The following is a 21,575-nucleotide window of genomic DNA, read 5'->3' as shown; positions in this document are numbered from 1 at the left end:
GCTTCATTTCGAAAGTTGAACCGTTTTTTCTCTTGTGTGCTAAAATTGCATACAACTGACAGTGTTACGGAAGCGTCTCTTATTAGGCAATGTAGTGGTTCATGTATGACCACATTTGAAAGTGCATTGACCTGAAAATGGTTTGGCGCTACGAAATCAGAGCTCACCGGAAAGATATCCAATTTATCACTGCCATGTTCCGAGAAATCGCAGTGGCGACAGTGGTACCCTGCCCTTCCTCAACCAGAGAGTAAGTATGACGTGACGTGGGTCCATCGCATATATCATCAACCGTCGGGTATCTGCCGGTCCCGAGCGGCCGCCAAAGTTGCTGCTCTGTCTGGCGGTCGCTCCACATGGGCCAGCCGGGCCGGACGGTGCCTCCTCTCTCCTCCCTCCGAGCCCGCACTCTGCCGGGCGTCAGTCGGCCGCCTGGGGTGAGGTCGGCGGCTGCGCGCGAGTCGGGCAGCTGTGAGCTGGGCGTGGTGCCGGCACCGCTCTCTCAGGTTGGTGCATTGGTGATCTGGTGACCGACCGTCACGTGTCGTGGTGGTGCTGTGCTCGCTCGTGTGTAGTGTTGACCGATGGTGTCACAGTGGTGAGTGCCGTGGTGACCCGGCGAATCGGCCCGTGCGGTGCGGACGGTCGTCGGCGCCGTCGGTTGGCCTGGCCTTGGCGGCGAATTGGAATGAATAGCGAGCGCGTGGTCGGGTGTCGCTGCAGCCCGAAACCGAAGGGGAGGGAGGGGAGGGAGATCGCAGCTATCGTGGCATTCAGGACCCGCGGGCCCTGGCGTCAATGGGGCCGTATTATTCAGCCTAGACGTAGGTATACGATATGAATGTGATATATAGTCAGCAGAGGCTAAAATGGACGGGACGTTCTGACTTAAGTAGGTATTTAGTCGAGTACAAAAAGAGATATTTGATATCGTAATAGGTATTTCGACCTAACAATCGAAATTGTGTGATTGTTCAAATCCAATGAGCAAATTTGTGGTGCTGTCGTTCGAGATAGGTAACAAGTTTGATAATCATTCAACGACTGACAGTTTCACGCCGTGCCAATGATTAATGAAATTAATTTCCGCCACAACGTTCCTTGTGTTTCACACTAGTGCATGAGGAATCGCTCACGATGAGAGGAAAGCGGAGGAAGAGGCGTATGAGGAGGCTTGAGCGGAAAAGGAGGAAGATGAGGGCGAGGTCTAAGAAGTAAGAAAGAGTAGTAACAATGACAATTTGGTTTCAGCGTAACGCGAGGCCCCTGATGAGTGCCATCCAAGATTGTGCCATCCAGGACATCCGCGGGTACCCCTGGCCCGCTGGTCACGCGCCCTGCCCTGTATTGGACGTCGACCCGTACTCTGAAATATATCGTCATTCCACAATGCAAAATCCGCGCTATAGAACATTACGCAATGCAAGTTATATACAAATGTGACATGTATAATCGGTAGATGCACTGTCACCGGACGATGCCACCCCTCCCCGCCGGGTGCTCCCCCACTGACCTGCCCCCCCCCCCCCCCCCAGCTGCCCGCCGACGGTGGTGAGCACGGCCGGCCGCGCTCCCTCCCCGGACGCCCCGCCGCCGCCCCGCCATGTCGGGCCCGCACTACCCGATGGGTGAGATGCCCACCGGCCAGCAGATCGGCTGGCAGGCCACCAGCGCCAACTCGACCGGCCAGGACAGCTCCCAGCGACAGGTCAAGGGTCAGCTGGTGCCCACGGCGCCGCCGCTCGACTCCATCGGTGACCTGCCCGGCTACGAGGGCACCAACTTCGATGGAGGTGAGCGGTCGACGACGGGAACTGTGTGGGTTGATAGCTAGCAGCTGGTGTCGCCTTTTGGCGATATACATACAGGCATCGGTAGGATTGTGATTGCAGGATTGCAAAATCCTGATTGCATTCCTTTTTGGTGGATTGCACCTGGATTTGAAATCCATTCCAAAAAACAGGATTTGATTGCGGATTGGATTGCATCATACTTCCAATTTTTGCAATCCAATCCGGATTGTGTTTGATTAGTGCTTTGAAATGGTTTGTTGCGATTGAAAATTATGAGATCGGCTTCATCGGCTTAATGTACTTTGCTATCAAGGGCTTTACATCGAAACTTGAAATACTTTAAACGCTTTTAATTTAAACGCTCAAAATAATATACGCTGATGAACTACATAGGAGGAGCAAAATTGCGTATTTGAGGGCGAGTTTTAAAAATATAAAACACTGGTTGGGTAGAGGTTTAAATGTGGGGGTGTTTGAGGCAAAAAATATTTCCCATAAAATACCTGTGCCTTAGATACGAATTACTCGCAAGACTAGGTACTAGAAGTGGGTGATTTGGGGATGGAGGCACGGCCATATGCCCCCCTCCCTCCCCCAGATCCACTAGTGCACATAATAATACAACAGGATTGCAAAAAAGGATTGCGGATTTGATCACAATCCAAGAGAAAAAAGGGGATTGCGGGTAGGAATGCAATCCACTTCGGCACTAGGAATGTGGATTGGGAATGCAATCCTTTCAAAAAGGATTTTACCGATGCCTGTATACATATGTACTCGTAAAGGATTGTGATTCATAGGGGGTTGGCTATTATTTTGGCAACTAGCTGTATGGATTAATTGGTAAAATTGTATGAAGTGCAATTCATTAAAAATACGATAATAAATTAAGTTCACTTCAGTCAATTGTACTGTTCGGATGGAAACCAAATAGGTTCTTGTATCAATGATTATAATGTCAATCTCCTACCATGCCGGTCTTCAAGAGACGGGCTTTTTACGGTTCGCACGTATGCGCACAGCTGGACGGTCGCTTTGTTCGCTTGTTCAAGCATCAGTTTCCGGCGTTGCGCACGGCACACAACTCACAAGTTTGAAAGAACTCGTACGGCGTACCTAGGTTATCGGTACCTGAGCAGTGAGCACGTCTGTTTGACGCTCAAGTCTGGGCTCTCAGACGCGATTGCGTTATTCCATTAGGGAGATTAGGTATTTGAAACGGCCCGTCAATGGGACGCGGAAGCCGATTCTTTGAATGACCCACAGAGGCCGGCTGCTTCGGCTGCTTGTTTTCGGTTTTCCTGAACTGATAGCGTCCACAAACATCAGGTGTATTGTGTACTCACTTCGCCGATAGCTGTCGGTCGGAGCGTGCGGTTTTCGTTCCGCAATGCTCGTTTGTTTTATACCTATTCCCATTCTTCTGGCAATATGTTTGCCGAAGGTGATGGCCACACTTTTCGTCATATATAAAGGAAGCATTGTTTCGGTTAAAAACTATTCTGATAAAAGGTTCGCCTGCACAATCAGAAACTTTTTCGTGGATTGAACTGCCTTACGAGTCGTCTTCGTCACCACATATCTTGAGCAACATGACTTCCGTTTAGATATTCACTTGACATCCGTCTCAAGAAACATACGCTTTAATGTTCTATGTCGGCCCGTTCTGCAGGCTTCCTCCCCCCGCCGCCGCCCTACGAGCCGCCATCGGGGGGCGGTGACCAGGGCCCGGTCTCCTACAACCAGGAGGCCCTCACCGACAACGAGGCGCGCGCCTGCCTCAACCAGCTCGTCTCGGAAAACTGCTGCTGGGGAAAGGGACCCGCCAACGACATGAAAATCGTCAACATCGCCCCGTCGTCAGCATTTAAGGTCCGTTCATTTTTTTTTATACTTTTACCGTCGACGGTTACGACTTAGCATAACGCATACGTCGAGCGCTAATCACACAATGTACCACGTAGGCTTGCAATTGGCATCATAAATAGCTTATGACTTCTGATCAATAGATACTTTTTAACTCTTGCTATCGGTGAGAGTGTAATTTAATTTCGGTAACTGGTAACACGGTATAAATGTTACAGGTGCTATGTAGACTATAAAAGCCGTCTGGCGTCGCAACCTTCGTGTGAAACCAACCAACGCCACTCGCCTTCCTCATCCTATCTCACGCTGCTCCCTTTCCCCCCCCCCCTCCCCTCAGTACACCCTGGACACGTTCACGGAGGCACGAGAGACCAAGTGGCAGTACGAGCCGTCGGACGGCGCGGCGCTGGCAGCCACCGGCCTCCAGCCGCCCCTGCCCTGGGACGTACCCGTAGCGCCTCAGAAAATGTTCAAGGTACACTGAAAAAAGTTTTTACCATCAATTTACTAAGTTACTAGCTTTGGTAAATTTTACCATCAGCCTACCATCATATTACTACCAGCCTACTATGGTGCTGAATACTATCCTGCCTTGACATGTTGATATTACCATGGTTACGTTTATCAGGGGTGGTTTTGTACCCCAGTTTACAAGGTGGTAACCACCTGAGGCTAGTAGATACCCTCGTAAGCTAATATTCCCTACCATAGTAAAATCAACCTTTCCACGGGCGGATCCAGCAGGTGAATTCGGCGATCAAGTCTCCTCCTTTCCATAGAGGTGTTTGCCAATTTTTGATATGTTGGAAGGAGCGTCATCCAAGGACTAGCTGAGACCCTGAGCAATTAATAGTTTTATGGACGAAAGGCCAGAAATTTCTTGCAACAGTTCCCTGGGTGTGCTTCTGCTGCTATGGTAAGGTATACCATGGCAACACCATGACAACACTACACCCTTACTAACAATCCACGTGCGTCTGACTCTGCTGCAGCGGCGCCGCCATGTCAGTTCCGGCCGCGCGCCGGCGTTGTGAAGGTGCTCCGTGGTTTTAAATATTTGAACGGTGATTGTGTGGGTGGTTAGCGTAGCTGACGGTGGAGGATACTCGGAAATAACAAGTAAGTCGTTGTATCTTCAGCATAATAATACTTATCTCACGAGTGCCATTTCCAGCAAAGATCGCAGCCTTTGTTTCGGTTCATGTTGTTGAATTTCCTTGAGACCCTGTTGGACCGGGTAGGGGGAGGGTGGTGGGGTGGGTATCATTGCGGGCATTTCCCAGCGTCGGAAATCAACGTGTTTTTTTATTTGTTAACCCACGCCTCACTGGGGTATGTGCTCTAACGCGCCCCACAGCACGTTACAGCACGTTACAGTGGGGGGGGGGGGGGCTCCTAACTCCGAAACTACTGGGCCGATTGTCAAAATTCAAACGGCCCCTGGTAGCCCTGGAAATATTGTTGAGCGAAGCCTAATGTCATTGACCTCGAGGTCATCAATGACGTCACAGGTCAGGTCAAAGTAAAAATATCAGCGTCTTGGCACTCTGGGCGCCGGCCAACAAATCAGATCAGGCTCATTTTTTGTTTGCACACTCGTGAATATATGCGTAACATAACCTGAGGGTACCGAACTTGTACTTCGAATTTTTCAGGTCAAGGCCATCTCATCCCAGGTCACGAAAGCTTTATATCGTGCATCGGTGACGTGAGACATGTTTTATGGTTCATGTAGGCCATATATATCGAAATCAGTGTTGTATGTGTCAGTTTAGGCCATTTTAGCTGAATATAGCTGAGGTCAGGTCAGGTCACTTTAGGTCAAAAATGGTCAAATTTTGAAGTTGACATTTTTCAACAAAAAAGGTGTTTGTCAGATGAAGTTCACATATATTCAACGCATATGTGTTCAAACACATATAGACCCCGTTTCCATGGGCATCACTGATCCGGATCAGCAAACTTAAATCGTATTATATTTCTCGAACTCTTCGTTACATGATATAATTCCAAGTGGATTAGGCTTATATAATCAGTTAATCCCTTATTTTCATTTTCATATATTGTCTAACTATACTGGATTAGCTAATCCATTTTTACTGATCCGGATCAGTGATGCCCATGGAAACGTGGTCATATTCTGCTTTTTTTCATTCAGAAACGTATATGTAAAAAAATAAAAAATACAATTTCTGAGTTTTTACATTTATAATTTTCAAAATATTCAACATTTCGAAAGTCCGAAATCAGTTTGGTAGCCCTGTAGAGTCCACCCATGCAAAAAAAAGGATCTAGCTTAACCCTCAAGGCGGTGGGGGGGGGGGGCATTTTTTGCATCCATCTTTAGTTTTTTTTTTCGATATATCTCCAGAACCGCTGCGCCGATCTTCACCAAACTTTCAGTACCCTTTTGCACATTGTGACCAATTTTTTTTCCAAAGGCTATGATAAGTTGGCCGCTACGTCGGAGTGACGTCATTTCTGCCATTGTCGACCAAAAAAAAGCTTCGCGGGAAGAGCTGTCAGGTCTATAAATTTGATTATGCATAAAAATGTTCAAGACATGAAATGTGTAGAATTACCAGGGCTACTATACTGTTCTCTCGATTTTGTTTTTGAAGTTGACCCCAAAAATAAAAAGAAATAGATATAATAGCCAAAAAATCCCAAAAGTTTTTCGATTTTCGAAACAAACGGAATATATGTAATAGCCACTATGGACTTCTATTCACATTCCAAGTATTAGATCGATAACTCCTTTTTGCCAAGTTATAACAAAAAAAAAACTGTTCAAAATTAATGACGTCAAATTTTCAAACTCGATTTTGGCAATTCTAGACCACAAAGCGCAAAACAAAGACCACCATTAGACTCGCCGTGACGAGTGGCATCGAATCAATACCAATTTTATGCGAAACTATCAACTTTGACCTGAAATTTGACCTTTTTGACCTGACATTGACCTGACCTCCACCAGAAAGTGACCAAAAAACCGTCCCTGATGGTCTTATAACCAACACCATTGAGGCGAATATGAAAAATTGGCCATAAAACATGCATCGCACAACCCTACTTAGTAAAGATAGGTTCATGTGCTGACCCTTGGTGATCGGACCTGGTATTATCAGTGACCTCCAATAGCAACATATGCTCGTATAATAGGCAACTCACGCCCTATCGCTGATTTTTGACAAAATGCCCTTTACTCGATGTTGCAGCGCATTCCTTAAAAGACCCGTGAACGGTGAAACATTTTATCTTTGACTTGGCCTGTGATGTCATCGGTGACCCCGAGGTCAATGAAATTGAAGTTCCCTCGACAAATTTAACAAGGCTATCGAACGCCATTTAAATTTTACCGATCCGTCATAGTAGCTTCGGAGATTCGGGGGGGGGGGGTCAAAAATCCCCCCCTCCCACCGCGCGGAAGGTAGCCGGGAGGCCCACCGCTTGCCGGGTTAAAACTCAGATCTTGAGAGCGATTACCGTTGTTCAATGCTTTGCATCAAAATCGGCCGAACATGATGTCACTCTGGCGTCATTTCCGGCCGATCTATAGTAGCTACGAAAATTTTATTAGTGCACAAGGTGTCAAATAAATTGATGCAGCCGAAGGTCCTAAAAGCTTTGTTTTGATACGTCCAGCGGTTTTAAAGATATTGCGTAAACACGAGAGGGGCTATGAATAGCCCTCCCCACAGTAGGGTGGGGGTTAACCCTCGCCCGTATTGGTGTTTTTCCAGCCACGAACGTTTAAGGGGGGGTCCGTTGAACCCCCTCCTTGCCGTTTCGCCCCTGATTGAGCTAGAGCTTCGCGGAAAAAACGAGCGTGCTGCCCGTGACGAGAGAAAGCCGATGGTACCCAATTTTATCCTAGGTCGTCGGTCCTAGGTCATCGGTTGACCTTCCAGGTCAGGTCAATGACCCAAAAGTGGGGAAAACTGGGACCTGTTAGAACGTCGTAAAACGTGGCTGCTATTGGGTTTTTTTAGGGAACTGATCACGAATATCATGTTAGCTATGATCATAGATGATGTCTTCATGCATTTAGGCCAGGTCGGGTCAGGTCAGGTCAGGTCAACCAGTAAGGGTTTTGCCGGGTATTCGTAGTAGGTGCACTAGGTGGCAACCGCCTCTGACAGCTTCGTAACATGTTACGAAGGCACCAAAACTACTTCGTAAATGTTCATATATGGTTGTTAAATTCGAAATCAGCTAAAAAAAACTAGCCTAGAAAGATGCTGATAAAACTCGAAAAAGTAAACCGAGGTCATCAAAGGTCAATGAACTGACCTGACCTTCTGGTGACCTTGACATCCACCCTAATGCATGGGAGCAGCATCATATCCCATGTTTGAACGCTTGAAACCACGAAAGGACTGCAAACGCGCGGCAAATGCGAGCCGACATACGCCGAATCGCGATTCCGGCCAAACATGGTCTCGAAAAGTAGGTCACAGGTCAAAGGTCATTAGTCAGGGCCATTACATTTTTTAGGGTAGGTGTAAAATTGATTATAACTCGAGGGTACTGAAAGCTTCGTTGCGGTCGGCCGCTTTTTACGCGAGGTATTCGCGAAAAACCGAGGGGGAGTCCGTTCGACCCCCCCCCCCCTATACGGGGGAGGGTTAACAAGCCAAAACGTTGCTAATTTTTATTTTGATCTGACCTGTGACGTCAACGGTGATCTCGAGGTCAATAAAATTAGGTTTTGCTCGACAGTTTTTCCAGGGCTATCAGACGCCGTTTCAGTTTTGACAATCGGCCCAGTAGTTTCGGAGTTGGAGCGGGGGGGGGGGGGGTTCTATAAATAGCCCCCGCCTCCCCCAGTGAAGTGCGTTACAGAACATACCCCAGTGGGGCGCTGGTTAAGAGTAGAATTTTTGAATTATTGCCAACACTCAACACTGCACCTCATGGCAATTAATTCATTATAGGGCATTTTACCTGAACCAGCCTCTGGCCTAATGTCCCAAATTTGCTAAATTCCTCACCCTACAAATCCCCTGTTCTATTAGATGCTGCCATTTTTTTAAAACAACTTATCTTAAATCCTTGTTTCATCAAACTGGGAGCTAGGTCACGGGACACTGCGAGTCAAGGTGGGAGGGGTAGGAGATAGAGTGTCACTGCAGCACACACAATCAATCTTTCCATTGGTTTATCTTATATCAATGCCTGCTCTTTTCCAGAGCTGGCTTTCGAAGTTCGAACCTTCGGTATATGGCTACCAATGCCCTTGGAGAAGGTGTTGCGTGATAAATCGCTGGAAGGGCGACATTCAACGATTGTGTGAAAAGAGACCGATTGCATTGTGATGATAAAGTGAACTGTAATAATTGTTGTTCATGCGCGTTGTTTGGTTATGTGCAGACGTAACTTTGTTTGTGGCCAAATGCTTTTTATGTGTGAAATATTTCATGTAGGTTACTAGGTAGATGCTTTGGAAAAGTGAAGAGCTGCTTTGTCGACTGCTAGGTAGATACTGTCATGCATGCTGTTGTGCATCAGTAAGTGGCTGTCGTAATGATAAACAAATTTGGCATGGATAGGCTAAAGCACAGCATATGAAGCATGCTGGTTGATGACTAGTAAGATCCTGTTAACCGACTGGTAATATCACAATAAATGTCACATAGTAAACTATTGTTTTACGATGGTTGGCCAGCAAAGCAAAGCTGGTATCCAGATGACAAAAGGATGGTTTTACCATGATAAGTCATTAGTAAGCATTACCAGGGAGTAGCTAACGATAGTAAAGTCCTAGTTTCGTGCTAGTATCACGTGGGTTTTTGGGCATGGTATGACGACATATAGTTACCGTGTTAATACCATGGTAATTTTTACTGGCATTGGTATTCACATGGTTTTACATTCATATTAGGCCTAGTATTTGGGTCGTAAGTTAGTTTACCATAGGTAAGAGGCTGTTCAAAATATGACCACCACTCGAAAACTAACTAGGGTGGTATTTTTCTTAGTAGGCGGTACCAGGATAATACTAGCGTTAGTAGAGCTTTGGTTTCTTATTAGTTATGCTTTAGTTTCAAGGTAGTATGATGAAAAAATATTACCGTACTAAGACCATGGTATTTTGATGAGCATTGGTAGTTGCATAGTATTCCTTTGATATTGGGCCTAGTATTTGGATCGTAAACTGGTTTACCATAAGTAAAAGGCTGTTCAAAATATGACCACCACCCAAAAACTAACTAGGGTGGTATTTTTTTCTTTCAGTGTATGCGCCTGATGATGTGTGTTTATTTTTGTTTAGGAGAGATGTGCAGCGTATGATGAGTCACATATCGCGGGATGTTGAAAGCATCTCCAGGCTTGGAACTGGTAAGTGTTAGGCAAGGACGGTTAATACGCAAAAGAAAGAAGAACGGTAGAGCATATCTTTCTTACATAGTCATTGAGCTCGTGAAATGATAGTAATAATGTTGAACGTTTGACTTTTCACACAAAGGTTTCACGGGAGCAGCAGGAGGTGTCGGTCTCTCTCTCTCTCTCTCTCTCTCTCTCTCTCTCTCTCTCTCTCTCTCTCTCTCTCTCTCTCTCTCTCTCTCTCTCTCTCTCTCTCTCTCTCGCCCACCTAACCTCTGCCTCCGCTCTGTGTCGACAGGACGGTTCCCAGAAGGTGGAGGTGCCCAACACTCAGGTGGTGAAGCCCTGCCACGACTGCCGCGGACACGGCGATATCCGCTGCGGTGACTGTGACGGCCGCGGACACGTGAGTAGTCCGCATCGGGGTATACGAGTTACGACAAACCGAGAGAAACTGTCAACAGCGGCAACTATACAGCTTCACAATTGCCGGTCGGAGTCCGGAGATCGGTAAACGTTAGCTGTAAAAACAGACGAGCAAAGTGAGTAAAAGGAACGTCGAATATCAAACTAATGACTACTCGCATACTGCTAATGTTATTGGTCTTTTGGTCCTTGTCTTTTACGCCAATTGCTCCATGTTTATCAACACCCCATTTATCGTTCGGCTGTTGCAGGAGACCTGCAGCAGCTGCTCGGGTACCGGGACGCGCATTGGTGACGAACAGTGCACCTGGTGCGACGGTCGCGGCACCAAGCCGTGCACCTGGTGCCACACCACCGGCATGAAGACGTGCTCCACGTGTGACGGGCGCCGCTACCTGCGCTGCTACGTGGAGCTCACCGTCACCTGGTGAGGACCGCGGGCTGGTGCGGGAGCCAGGGACACGGGACGCTCGATATCGGAAGGTGACGTGCCTTTGCCTGACGTGCGTTTGCCTGACGTGCGTTCGCCTTACTGCTAGGTAGGGACAGTAGGTAGACCGCGTAGAGATGACTGGAGCGCCAACCGTGGCTGTTCGCACGTCTAAGGCGCAAAACATTCACTAATGGACGACTTGTAAACAGAGGGCAGGACTTAACCCATGGCCATCGGCCGATGTACATACGGCGCTCTAGTTTGTTTACCGTCCGTACAACTCGGCATTTTAAACAGAGCATCTCCTTTCGCCGAAGCTGATCTATGTAAGTATATAGGCGCCTGTCAAAGGCATCTTGTATACCCTGAAGGACTTGGCAAACACATGTGCGGCTCTCATTTTATTATCTCTGTCTCCCTGACGTCCAGGAAGAAGCACGACGACACGTTCGTGCTGGAGAAGACGGCGCTGCCGGACAAGCTGGTGAAGTCGGCCAGCGGTCAGGTGGCCTTCAGCGACGAGCAGCCCCGAGTGGCACCGGTGGCCGGCTTCCTGGACCCCCAGATCGGACAGGCCTCGCAGGACCTGGTCCACAAGCACGCCACCAAGTGGCCCAACGAGCGGATCCTCATGCAGGTGAGAGTGGTCACCAGATAATACTGACCGACGACTGGTCACAGGATGATGATTAGTAGGGTATTTGGTGCGCGGACTGTCCGGATAAAGTAATCTTGGTCCGGAGGACATCGCCAACCGAGGAAAGCCGACATAAGTTTCCACTACGCTCTGATGCAATCAAGGAGACGCACAGCACTGCTTCGACGAGTATGATTGAAACACATTGGGTAGTTTGCTGCAAGGCTTATTGGATGTGAAGGACATTCAGTGCAGAGTCCTTGGTATCTACATACTTTGTTTACGCGTTTCGGTGTGAATGAGTTTAGTCGCCGCCAACGACAATCGTATTGCATCGTTCGCTCGCAACTCAGCACGACGAACAATGTTATTAGAACTGCTTGCAGTCAGATAAAATAATGTGATTTATCAGTCACCTTGCACCATGCGATGTCTGTCCGTTCGAGGACTGTACCCCCTCTGACGTCATTTTCATCTGCCCTCCGCAGCGTCATTCTGTGGAGATTGTCCCCGTAAACGCGGTGGAATACGTTCTGGACGGAAAGGAGGGCGTCTTCCACATCTACGGCAACGAGAACAAGGTCCACTTCCCGGACTACCCGTCCCAGTGCTGCGGCTGCTGCGTGCTGATGTAACGGCGTCGGAGATCGCTCCGAGCCGCCTCCCGTACCATCACACGGCGAGCGGTGGAAGGATAAACACCATAACACCAGCGCGTGTTGCAGCGATGAGGGACGGCCCAGCCGGGCGGAATGACGGTCTACCAGCGCTGACTCAGAGCGTGAGAACGCAGAGACTCGAGACAGGACAACGTGGCTTGAGCGGCAGAGGAAGGCGGTGCGTTTCTGTTCAGTGTCCCTAAACTGTCTGTGGGTAGGGAGTGTGCGCTCGTGCGGCTTTCACAGGGTGTGTGAGTCCAGGACAGAGACCGGGATCGGTCGGACTGCAGAGCCAGCCGCTCGGCTCGTAATGACTCGGTCAACTGCAAAGTGATCCATCACAGGGCTGGTATAAACGCTGGTGACGCAGGATCGCCCGGCAACGGAGGGGTGGGGACTGGGGAGGGTGGCCGCGGTACCGGAGGTGTGAAGAACACGCGGCACGCTCTGCGTGGTGTTATAACGCGGCTGATGCCCTTGCTTGTAATTGTGCCGTGAGGGAGAAACTGGGGTGGGGTTGTTTGGGACATTGACGTCTGTTGGAAATCGGTACGGGGAGAAAATTTTGATAGCCATTTTCCAGAATCATTCGGGATATTTTGATGAAGACGTCCTTTACCCCCATTTTCTACTCTTGAATACTAGTCCCATTTGAGTCATTACAATGACTTTTTCAATCTTAATCAGCTTTTATACGAGGCTAAATAGCTGCCAAGATTGAGATGGATGTTATATTTTACTATTTTTGCAAACAACACCCGAAATCGTGGGTAAAGCCGGTATTTGTGGCAAGTACTACAATGGAATTGAGCTCGAATGCTCAGTGGACTGATCCAGATTGCTGACGCATTTCTCGCCTACTGGCTACTGGTGAGGTGAGGCGAAGTCTGCCAATTCAATTTTAGAACCATTATATGTCTGACTTAGCAAAGAATGCCTCGCAGCACCTTGCCAGAACTTCTCGTAATTTAACGTTGTACAGTGTACACTATGAAGTGTCGCAATTACCTGTCAACAATTATGCTAGCTTTGAGCCGAACTCGGGCAAATAATTACGATCCATTACATTGTTGGATCACTTGGACATCTTCTTGGAAAAAGAACCGTGCACTTCTCCTCGTGTTTTATGGCTGATGTGACACATAGCAGTTTTGTTTGCCGAGCTATGTGACTATGCAAGCATACAGTGCATGTCATGTGGCTACCGCTGTCAGGTTGTGAGTTCTTAGCTGCCTCGCTGTTTTTGTGTGTGTTTAGATTCTACAGCATCGCACATAATCTCTTGCATCTTAATGGAGAAATGGATACTACACTAGGTCCTGATGGAGAAATGGAAATGGCGTTTTCTTGAGACTGTGGGCAACACACCAGTCACCACCCAATACGCATCGCCTCCACCATTCGTCTCCAGTGCGCGCGTGGCCGTTACAATAGATATCCCCCACGCACGGCTCCACAATAGCGGCGGCAAAGCGGCGGCCACACCGCCACCTTCCCCTCCGTACCGCCCCGTTTAGTACTCCAGGCACGCTCTCATGTCTGTCCGATCACAAATCACTTCTGTTCTGACCAGGCAAGAACGGACCGAGTACAGGGCTGACACTGGTTCACACCGGTCTGCGATGTGGTCAAGTGCTGAGACTTTCCGGAACTTTCCCTGGCATGGTGCCAGGTGCCAAGTGCCCAGTGCATCATTTTGTGCCTCTGCCCGGACCAGTTGTCCCACCGAGCGTGCCTGGCATGCAGCGAGGTCAGCAATGATGCAGCAGACTCCCAGGGCCGTCACGGTTAAAAACGAGGTGGCCGGACAGACAAGCCACAGTGATGATCGCTCCAGTCCACCGCAGACCTTACAAAAACCGGTCCAGGCTCGGCCAAAGATGAAGGTCTTCAAAGTTGACAACTGGTATTCCGTCCATATTCGCCAATTAAACATGCATCCCGAATGGAAACACTTGATTAATCTCGATTATGATAAAAACGATGTTTCAACGGCTTTCTATTGCTGAAAGAAAATAATTCAGGACTGTTTGGAGAAATATTGTGCCATGTAAAACAACTTCTGTCGTATCTGCGAGCCGGGTCCGACCCGGCCCAGTTCCGCGGCTCCGCCCATCCAACGCCCACGGTATATAGAGAACTCCAACGCCCACAGTTTGGCCCAGACGGAAGAACGACTTGGCAACACCGGCGTTCATTGCTGACCTAAACCAGGCTGCGAGGGAGCTGGGCCGGGATTCAGAGCAGACCTAGGGCCAACTCCCAGCGAGTTGAGCCGGGATTCACAGACAGATCGATACGACCATGGGCTGATGTTGACCCACTCCGAGATGCCTGCTCAACACTTTTCTTGTGAGCGAGGGAGTTGAAACAGTGAAGATAAAAGAAAACCACCGACGCCGCGGGTTTCGATACTAACAACGCAAAAACTATAAGTGAAAACAGACATCGAACTTGTTGCTGCGACTTGTAGGTTATCTTGAATCAATTGCCCTGCACTTGCTTTGTTCTAGATCTGACACCTTTGACCTTAGCCATGTCACCTTGCTTATATGATAAATTCCACCAAATGAACCAAGCCACACCCCCATTCACCACGCTATCACCCCAGCCCCGCATCGAGCAGCTTTCATTGGACAGCACACACCCACGCCGCCCCATCCATCACTCCCCTTCCCTCCCCAACCCTCCCAAAAACACATCCACCTATCGACATAGCTGTATTGACCACAATAGTATCCTAGCTCCCTATGTACACGCACCCTGACGTCGTCTGTCGGTGTCGACGATCACACCTCGGCACGGCCGTCCCAGACGTAGGGCTGGCCGGGACGCGGCACTGCCGACGCCGCTACCGTAGACACCTGGGCACCCGCACTGTCAGGGGGGGGGGGGGTGTCAGTACTGGGGTAGAGTGACAAGGCATCGTGGGGGGGGGGGGGGTCGGTGCTGAGACAAGCGACGAGACGGTCGGTATCGGGGAGGAGATCCAGAGTTTGGAAATCATCAATTAAAAACATATTAACCCTCGCCTGTGTGCGGCTTTTCCAGCGTCTAGCGTGTAGGGGGTCGGTAGGACACTCCCCCCCCCCCCCGCCCTGCCGTTCGGCCCCTGATCGAGCTAGAGCTTCGAGGAATAAATGAGCGTGCTGCCCGTAACGAGAGGAAACCAATGATGCCTAATTTAAAGGTCCCAGGTCATTGATTGACCTTTAAGGTCAGGTCAGTGACCCAAAAGTCGGGAAAATCGGGACCTGGTAGAACTTCGTAAAGTGAAGCTGTTGTGGGGTTTTCGGGGTGCTGATCACAAATTTTCTCTCAGTTTTGATCACAGATGATGCCTTCATGCATTTAGGCCAGGTCCGGTCAGGTCAGGTCATATAGGCGTCCTGCTGGGTATCTATAGTAGGGGTCAACCACCACTGACGACGTCGCAACATGTTACGAAAGCACTATAACTTGCCATCTTGCCGGAAAAATAAGTGCTATTAAACAACGCCAACAAGATCTATCGATAGATGGAGCAAATTAAAGGGACCCTCCCACCTTAACATTAGATTTGAGTTGAGATAGCCAAAATGGGGTCCCTGGCTCACAATTACCGGTTTCGGCACTCACAACATCGAGAAATGCCTTAAATCGAAAATATTGAATTTCAAAATTGCAGCATTTTGATTCAGAGGGGCTAATGCTTAGGAATACCCCTCTGAATGTGTGACGTCAGCGCAGATATCTAACGATTTTTAAATGTTTGACTAAAACGTTTTGTAGCACGCGGTGGTGTATGCTATTTGCGCGCAACATCTGCCGCAAACGCCGCACTTCTAAAATAAAGTCGCTAGAAACTGCGGAGATCCAAAAAAAGTAAACAAAAGTAAAAGTCTAATATCTTGAAAACCGGTGAATATTTTTCGGTGAAATTTGGTAGATATTCGTTTTCGCTCTTTCTGAACTGAGCGACATCACTTTCATGCCAATTCATAAACTTTTTTGAAGGTGGGAGGGTCCCTTTAACATGAAAACAATTTCAAGATAAAACTCGAATAGCGCTGGTAGGTACTGGATGAAACACTCAAAATCCGAAGTAAGATTATCAAATTTTACAATATTGATTCAAATGAACTTAAAGCTTACAACAGCAGAGAACAAAGGTCACCTCTGGATTGCTGGATTGAGTCTTACCTGTGCCAGCGCTCCCAACGGGTCATTGTCGATGGGAAGCACTCTGAGTGGACGCCAGTCTTGTCTGGCGTCCCGGAAGACAGCATTCTCGGCCCAATCTTGTTCGCCTGCTATGTCGCTGACCTTCCAAGCAATATCAAGACAGGCTGTTTGGCATACGCGGATGACGTCAAAATTTTTCACCGCATTCGAAATCACGAGGACACCCTTTCCCTTCAGGCCGATCTGAACCGTCTGCGCGACTGGTCAAAAACTTGGCACTTGAAGCTCAATCCAGCAAAATGCAAGACGATATCATTCACTCTCCGCACGGCCCCGGTACAGGGTACTTATTACCTGGACGGACATCAACTGGAGCGATGCGAGCAGATACGCGATCTTGGTGTCGTCCTGGATGCAAAACTGACTTTTGCCGATCATGTTGATGCCGCGGTTGGCAAGGCGAACCGTATGCTCGGTCTGCTGATGCGCAGTGTCCAGATGTCCCCATGTGCTCGCCGCCCAGACTTCAATCATCATGCAATCTTGTCAGCGTACAGAGCCCACGTGCTGTCCGTGATGGAGTACGCTAGTGTCACCTGGTCCGGGGCCGCCGCAACTCATCTCAAACGCATGGAACGTGTTCAGCATAGGTTTCTGATGTGGTTAGGGCGTAAAACTCAGCCCCGCTGCCCTTCCATGGACTACACCACACTCTTGAACCATTTTAAAATCCAGTCCATCAAAGCTCGCCTGATTCAAACCGACATGAGGTTCTTGCAGTCTGTCATGCATGACCGCCTGGACTGCCAGTATCTTGTATCCGTGTTCTCGCTGGCTGTTCCCTCACGACGCACCCGTCACACTGGCATGTTCCATGTGCCGGGCGGGCGAGTGAAATCTGTGCGTAACGGCTTCCTGTCGCGGCTACCGGAAACATGCAACGCGCTTTTGAAAAAAGCGCCAGGGACTGATTTCTTTTACTCACCATCTTCTTTTAGATCTCAGGTTTTTAAGTTCGCAAACAGTGAGGGTTCCTACTGATGTCCATGGCTGAGGCAGCGGTGCTATCTACGTATGCTTAATCTACGCTGTCTAGTCATTCATCTTTTATGTTCGTGAATCTTTTATGTGCCCCATGTATGTTATGTGACTGCAGCCGTAAGTGGGCCTGGAGCCTGTGGTTGTTTCGTGCGTAATAAACAATAAACAATAAACCTCTATCTCCACAACCCATGACACCCGTAACCCCAGGTACCCCCGGTACTCCACCCCCCCCCCCCCCTCCTGGTACTCACTCGGTCTCGGCCGCCGCCGCCGCCGCCTCCTTCTCTTTCTTCTTCTCCTTCTTGCTCTTTTTGGCGGTGAGCAGCGCGGCGCCGGTGTTCTCGGCGAGCAGCACCGGCGGCAGCACCTCACGGCGCGCGTCCCGAGTGAAGTAGTAGTTGGCACTGAGCTTGTGGAAAGGCCCGTCGGGCAGCTCGGGCGGCGGCTGCGTGCGCGGCGCCACAGCCTGCGAGTCGGGGAACCGCACCGCCGGCGTGGCCTTCCGCTGCACGGCGGTGGTGGCAGTGAGTCATTTGGGATTTGGGGTGGGAGTAGAGGGAAACTTGGAGTAAAACAGCATACCTACTGGAGAGTGAATGGAGATGGCTTCTCAATAGTGTTTTAATGCTTGATAATAAAATTGAGAAGCATGACTGATGAGCAGTAGCGGCGGAACACCTTCAATTAAGGGGGGGGGGGCACTGCCAAATTTTGGTCCCATTCTTTCCATGCAACGCCCATAGGGCTAATGTTAAAATGCCAAAATCAAAGGGGGCACAGTGCCTCGGTGCCCTCCCCGTTCCGCCGCCTATGCTGATGAGCTCACTGTTTCTGCCCTGTCTCAATAATACATCAGAAATTTGGAATGCTAAGTTGAAGTTAAATTAAACCTCGCCGGCACAGGGGGGGGGGGGGGTGATGCAACCCCCCCCCCAAGGTTTTTCGCGAATAACTCGCGTAAAAAGCGGCCGATCGCGACGAAACTTTCAGTACCCTCGCATTGATCAATTTGACACCTACCCTGAAAATTTCATGACCCTGACCCAAATGACCTTGACCTGTGACCTCTTTTGCGAGACCATGTTTGGCCGGAATCGCGATTCGGCGTATGTCGGCTCGCATTAGCCGCGCGTTTGCAACCTTCTCGTGGTTTCAAACGTTCAAACATGTGATTTGATGCTGCTCCCATACATAAGGGTGGGTGTCAAGGTCACCTGAAGGTCAGGTCAGGTCATTGACCTTTGGTGACCTCGGGTGACCTCGGTTCACTTTTTCGAGTTTTACTTGTTTCTAGGCTAGTTTTTGGAGCTGAATTCGAATTTAGCAACCATTTGAACATTTACGAAGTAGTTTTGGTGCCTTCGTAACATGTTACGAAGCTGTCAGAGGCGGTTGACACGTATTACGAATACCCGTCACAACCCCTACCGGTTGACCTGACCTGACCTGACCCGATCTGGTCTAAATGCTTCAAGACATCATCTCTGATCAAAACTAACACGATATTCGTGATCAGCACCCCGGAAAACCACATGACAGCCACACTTTACGACTTTCTAACAGGTCCCGATTTTCCCGGTTTTCGGGTCATTGACCTGACCTGGAAGGTCACCCGATGACCTAGGACCTTAAAATTGGGTATCATCGGCTTCCTCTCGTGACGGGCAACACGCTCGTTTTTTCCGCGAAGCTCTAGCTCGACCAGGGGCCTGGGGGGCCTGGCCTGTGCCGGCGAGGGTTAAAGGTAGTGTGCCAGCTTTCCTGGGCCGTATGGAGTTCATGGCCCAGATAAGGAGAACCGGATTTTTAGAACTTATCCATACCTTCAAAACTCATGGAAACGTCTTAAATTCTTCAAATTTTGAGTACCCCAGTGCGAAATTCGCCCCGACGGGTTGTCGGTCGTACCCCAACCACATTTCACACCACTATGAACAATAAATGCACACACTGAAATCGCTATTACCGATATGCTCATCCAATCAAGTTTCGATAAACCCGTTCATCATCATCTCCTGCGGTTTCGAACACGCCTGTTAGGTGGTGCGGTAGACCGCGCCCAAAGCCAGGGCCCCGGTAACGTGAGGTAGCCGAGTCGGGGCAGCGTGCGCTGACCCAAGCCGGGGCCGCGCGTCCTCCCGGTGTCATGTGATAGCCCGGGGCTGCCCGCGGGGATGCGGTAGACCGCGCCCAAAGCTGCGGCCCCGGCTTGGGTCAGCGCACGCTGCCCCGACTCGGCTACCTCACGTTACCGGGGCCCTGGCTTTGGGCGCGGCTTCTGCTCATACTTTGTGGTGCGGTGGTGGTGCGTCAGGCCGCGCGCTCTGACTTCGGCCAAGAAAAATGCGTCAGCTGATCATTGTCATTTCTGCCACTTGCGTGTGGTGAAATGGGGTCATAACTTAAGAGACGGCTTTTTCATATCAATTATTTTACATAAAATCATATTTCAAACCATAAATAATGTTCGACAGCCAAATAAAAGAAACAATACCAATACAGGCTTACATTGTGTTGTCTACGATTAGACAGCTGATAACTCATTCCCGTACGTCGTAACTCTATAATGACCTTTGCTTATTGTCACATGTGCGCCGCATTCGCGATTGTTGCCGACGCCTGTTTGCAGGTCAGCCCACTACAATTGTTATACATATCGAAAAACCGATAAACTTTTAGGCGAAAAAGGCACTATTCCACTTTCCAGGCCCATTTTTGATTTTTTTTTGCGATATTAGGTAAAAACAGAAGCTTCTTATCCTAGGAAAAATAAAATGGGAAATCTTTCAAAGGTGGCACACTACCTTTAGGCTGATAGGCAATAAGAACAAATAGTAAAATATGCTTCTTTAGTATCTTTTTTGTCAAAACAAGATGCTCTAAATATATCATTGGTAGTTTCTTATAATTCACTGCCATCATCTGCAGTCTGCACCCTACCATTTCAACTGAAGGCCTTCCATACCTACCAAAGTCCATTTTATCTAGCTGAGTTCATGCACATTGGAAGCTTTAATGACTTGATACCTACAATGTGACAGACAGTAGACACTGTGACAACAGCCAATGTATAACCACTTGTAGTTGTTTCCTGGTTAGGTACTTTCTCCCCGTAGGTATATGACATATTTAGGGCTGAAACTGAAAGCCTAACCACTTCAAGAAAATAATTTAAAAAATGATATTTGAATCAGAGAATGAGAAAACTTACCCCCAGCAGCGCATTTCTCAACATCTGCATGATGGGCGAGATGTCTCTGTGTTCAACACGTGGCCTGGGAGGCATGATCTCGGCTTACTTTGGCCTGAAAAAGAAAGTAATACATGTAAGTAAAGGAGCTGTAGTTCTTAAAAAATATACTCCATATAAAAACTTAATTTAACATAACTAAACACACGTCATAATATAACAAAATGAAATTACCTGAAACCATCTAACCAGCCGTTACCGAATATCCTTACTCCTTATCACAAGCAAAACTTAACTAAAATATATGATATGCATATTAAATGCAGCTTATTAAGTGTGTAATTGTGTAATTAATTTTTTAGTAAAAAACAAACGAGAAAAACATCAACCTACCCCCAAAAAACAAAGCAAAATAAATAATTACAGCCAAACTTATCAAAACTATTACGTCTATAAAGCGCCGTTTTCGCAACGATACGAAAACTTCCAAATTGCTACCAACTTTAAAGGATTCTTCCCACGAACCAAAAACCGTGCTATTAGAAATCAGAATCGTTCAACGACTTAGCGCGTCATGCCCAATGCCCATTGTCCAAAAATACAAAATATCAATGATGGACTTTAGTAAAGCTCACATCTCTCACGAAAAAACAGCAGCACTCATCCTCTTTGTAGCATGGCAGGTGGGCATACAGATTACAGTGGCCCAAGATCAGGGTTACTTTTACAGGAAAAGTTGAGAGGGGGAATAAAGTTCGGGGCAAAGGCGGATCCAGGGGCATCTGAAAGGGGGGTGGGCGGCAATACCATTAGGTTTTTCGTTAGGATGGAGCCCGCAGAACCTTACCTACCCCCAAATCCTATTCTTTCCTCGGGTTTCAGCCACTTTATTTTGGAAGGTTGCCAAAAAATAATTTTGCTAAAAAATATACGCACCTACCTTGGCTGTAAGGGGCGGGGGAAGTCCCAACTTGACTGCGCCCTTGCAAATGCCAATCAGTAGTATCAACCTATCAGTGGTATCAATAACTAGTAG

At 48.4% G+C, this 21,575-nt stretch overlaps 2 protein-coding genes across 4 annotated transcripts; one reads left to right on the top strand and one right to left on the bottom strand.

The window, feature by feature from the left end:
• Positions 1 to 404: 404 nt before the first annotated feature.
• On the top strand, positions 405 to 13,419 carry LOC122374100 (protein SSUH2 homolog). Its single transcript, XM_043352648.1, has 8 exons — positions 405 to 506; positions 1,536 to 1,793; positions 3,466 to 3,665; positions 3,997 to 4,134; positions 10,285 to 10,392; positions 10,664 to 10,839; positions 11,275 to 11,482; positions 11,971 to 13,419. The coding sequence occupies exons 2-8, from the start codon at positions 1,604 to 1,606 to the stop codon at positions 12,115 to 12,117; spliced, it is 1,167 nt and encodes a 388-aa protein (XP_043208583.1). The 5' UTR covers positions 405 to 506; positions 1,536 to 1,603; the 3' UTR covers positions 12,118 to 13,419.
• A 1,428-nt stretch (positions 13,420 to 14,847) lies between these two features.
• Positions 14,848 to 21,021, bottom strand: LOC122374099 (NADH dehydrogenase [ubiquinone] 1 alpha subcomplex subunit 7-like). Of its 3 annotated transcripts, none has more exons than XM_043352644.1 (4): positions 20,933 to 21,021; positions 20,561 to 20,654; positions 17,601 to 17,854; positions 14,848 to 15,018 (listed from the first exon to the last, which is right to left on the bottom strand). In XM_043352644.1, the coding sequence occupies exons 2-4, from the start codon at positions 20,633 to 20,635 to the stop codon at positions 14,931 to 14,933; spliced, it is 417 nt and encodes a 138-aa protein (XP_043208579.1). In that variant the 5' UTR covers positions 20,636 to 20,654; positions 20,933 to 21,021; the 3' UTR covers positions 14,848 to 14,930. The 3 variants fall into 3 exon arrangements, with proteins under 3 accessions (XP_043208579.1, XP_043208580.1, XP_043208581.1); XM_043352645.1 differs by having other exon boundaries at positions 20,774 to 20,988; XM_043352646.1 differs by having other exon boundaries at positions 20,964 to 20,988.
• Between the last annotated feature and the right edge of the window lie 554 nt (positions 21,022 to 21,575).

The sequence above is a fragment of the Amphibalanus amphitrite genome, unplaced genomic scaffold, assembly GCF_019059575.1.
Source record: "Amphibalanus amphitrite isolate SeventyFive unplaced genomic scaffold, NRLGWU_Aamphi_draft 001605F_arrow, whole genome shotgun sequence".
NCBI lineage: Eukaryota > Metazoa > Arthropoda > Thecostraca > Balanomorpha > Balanidae > Amphibalanus > Amphibalanus amphitrite.
The sequence above is the reverse complement of the archived record's forward strand: the minus strand, read 5'-3'. Positions and strand labels throughout refer to the sequence as shown.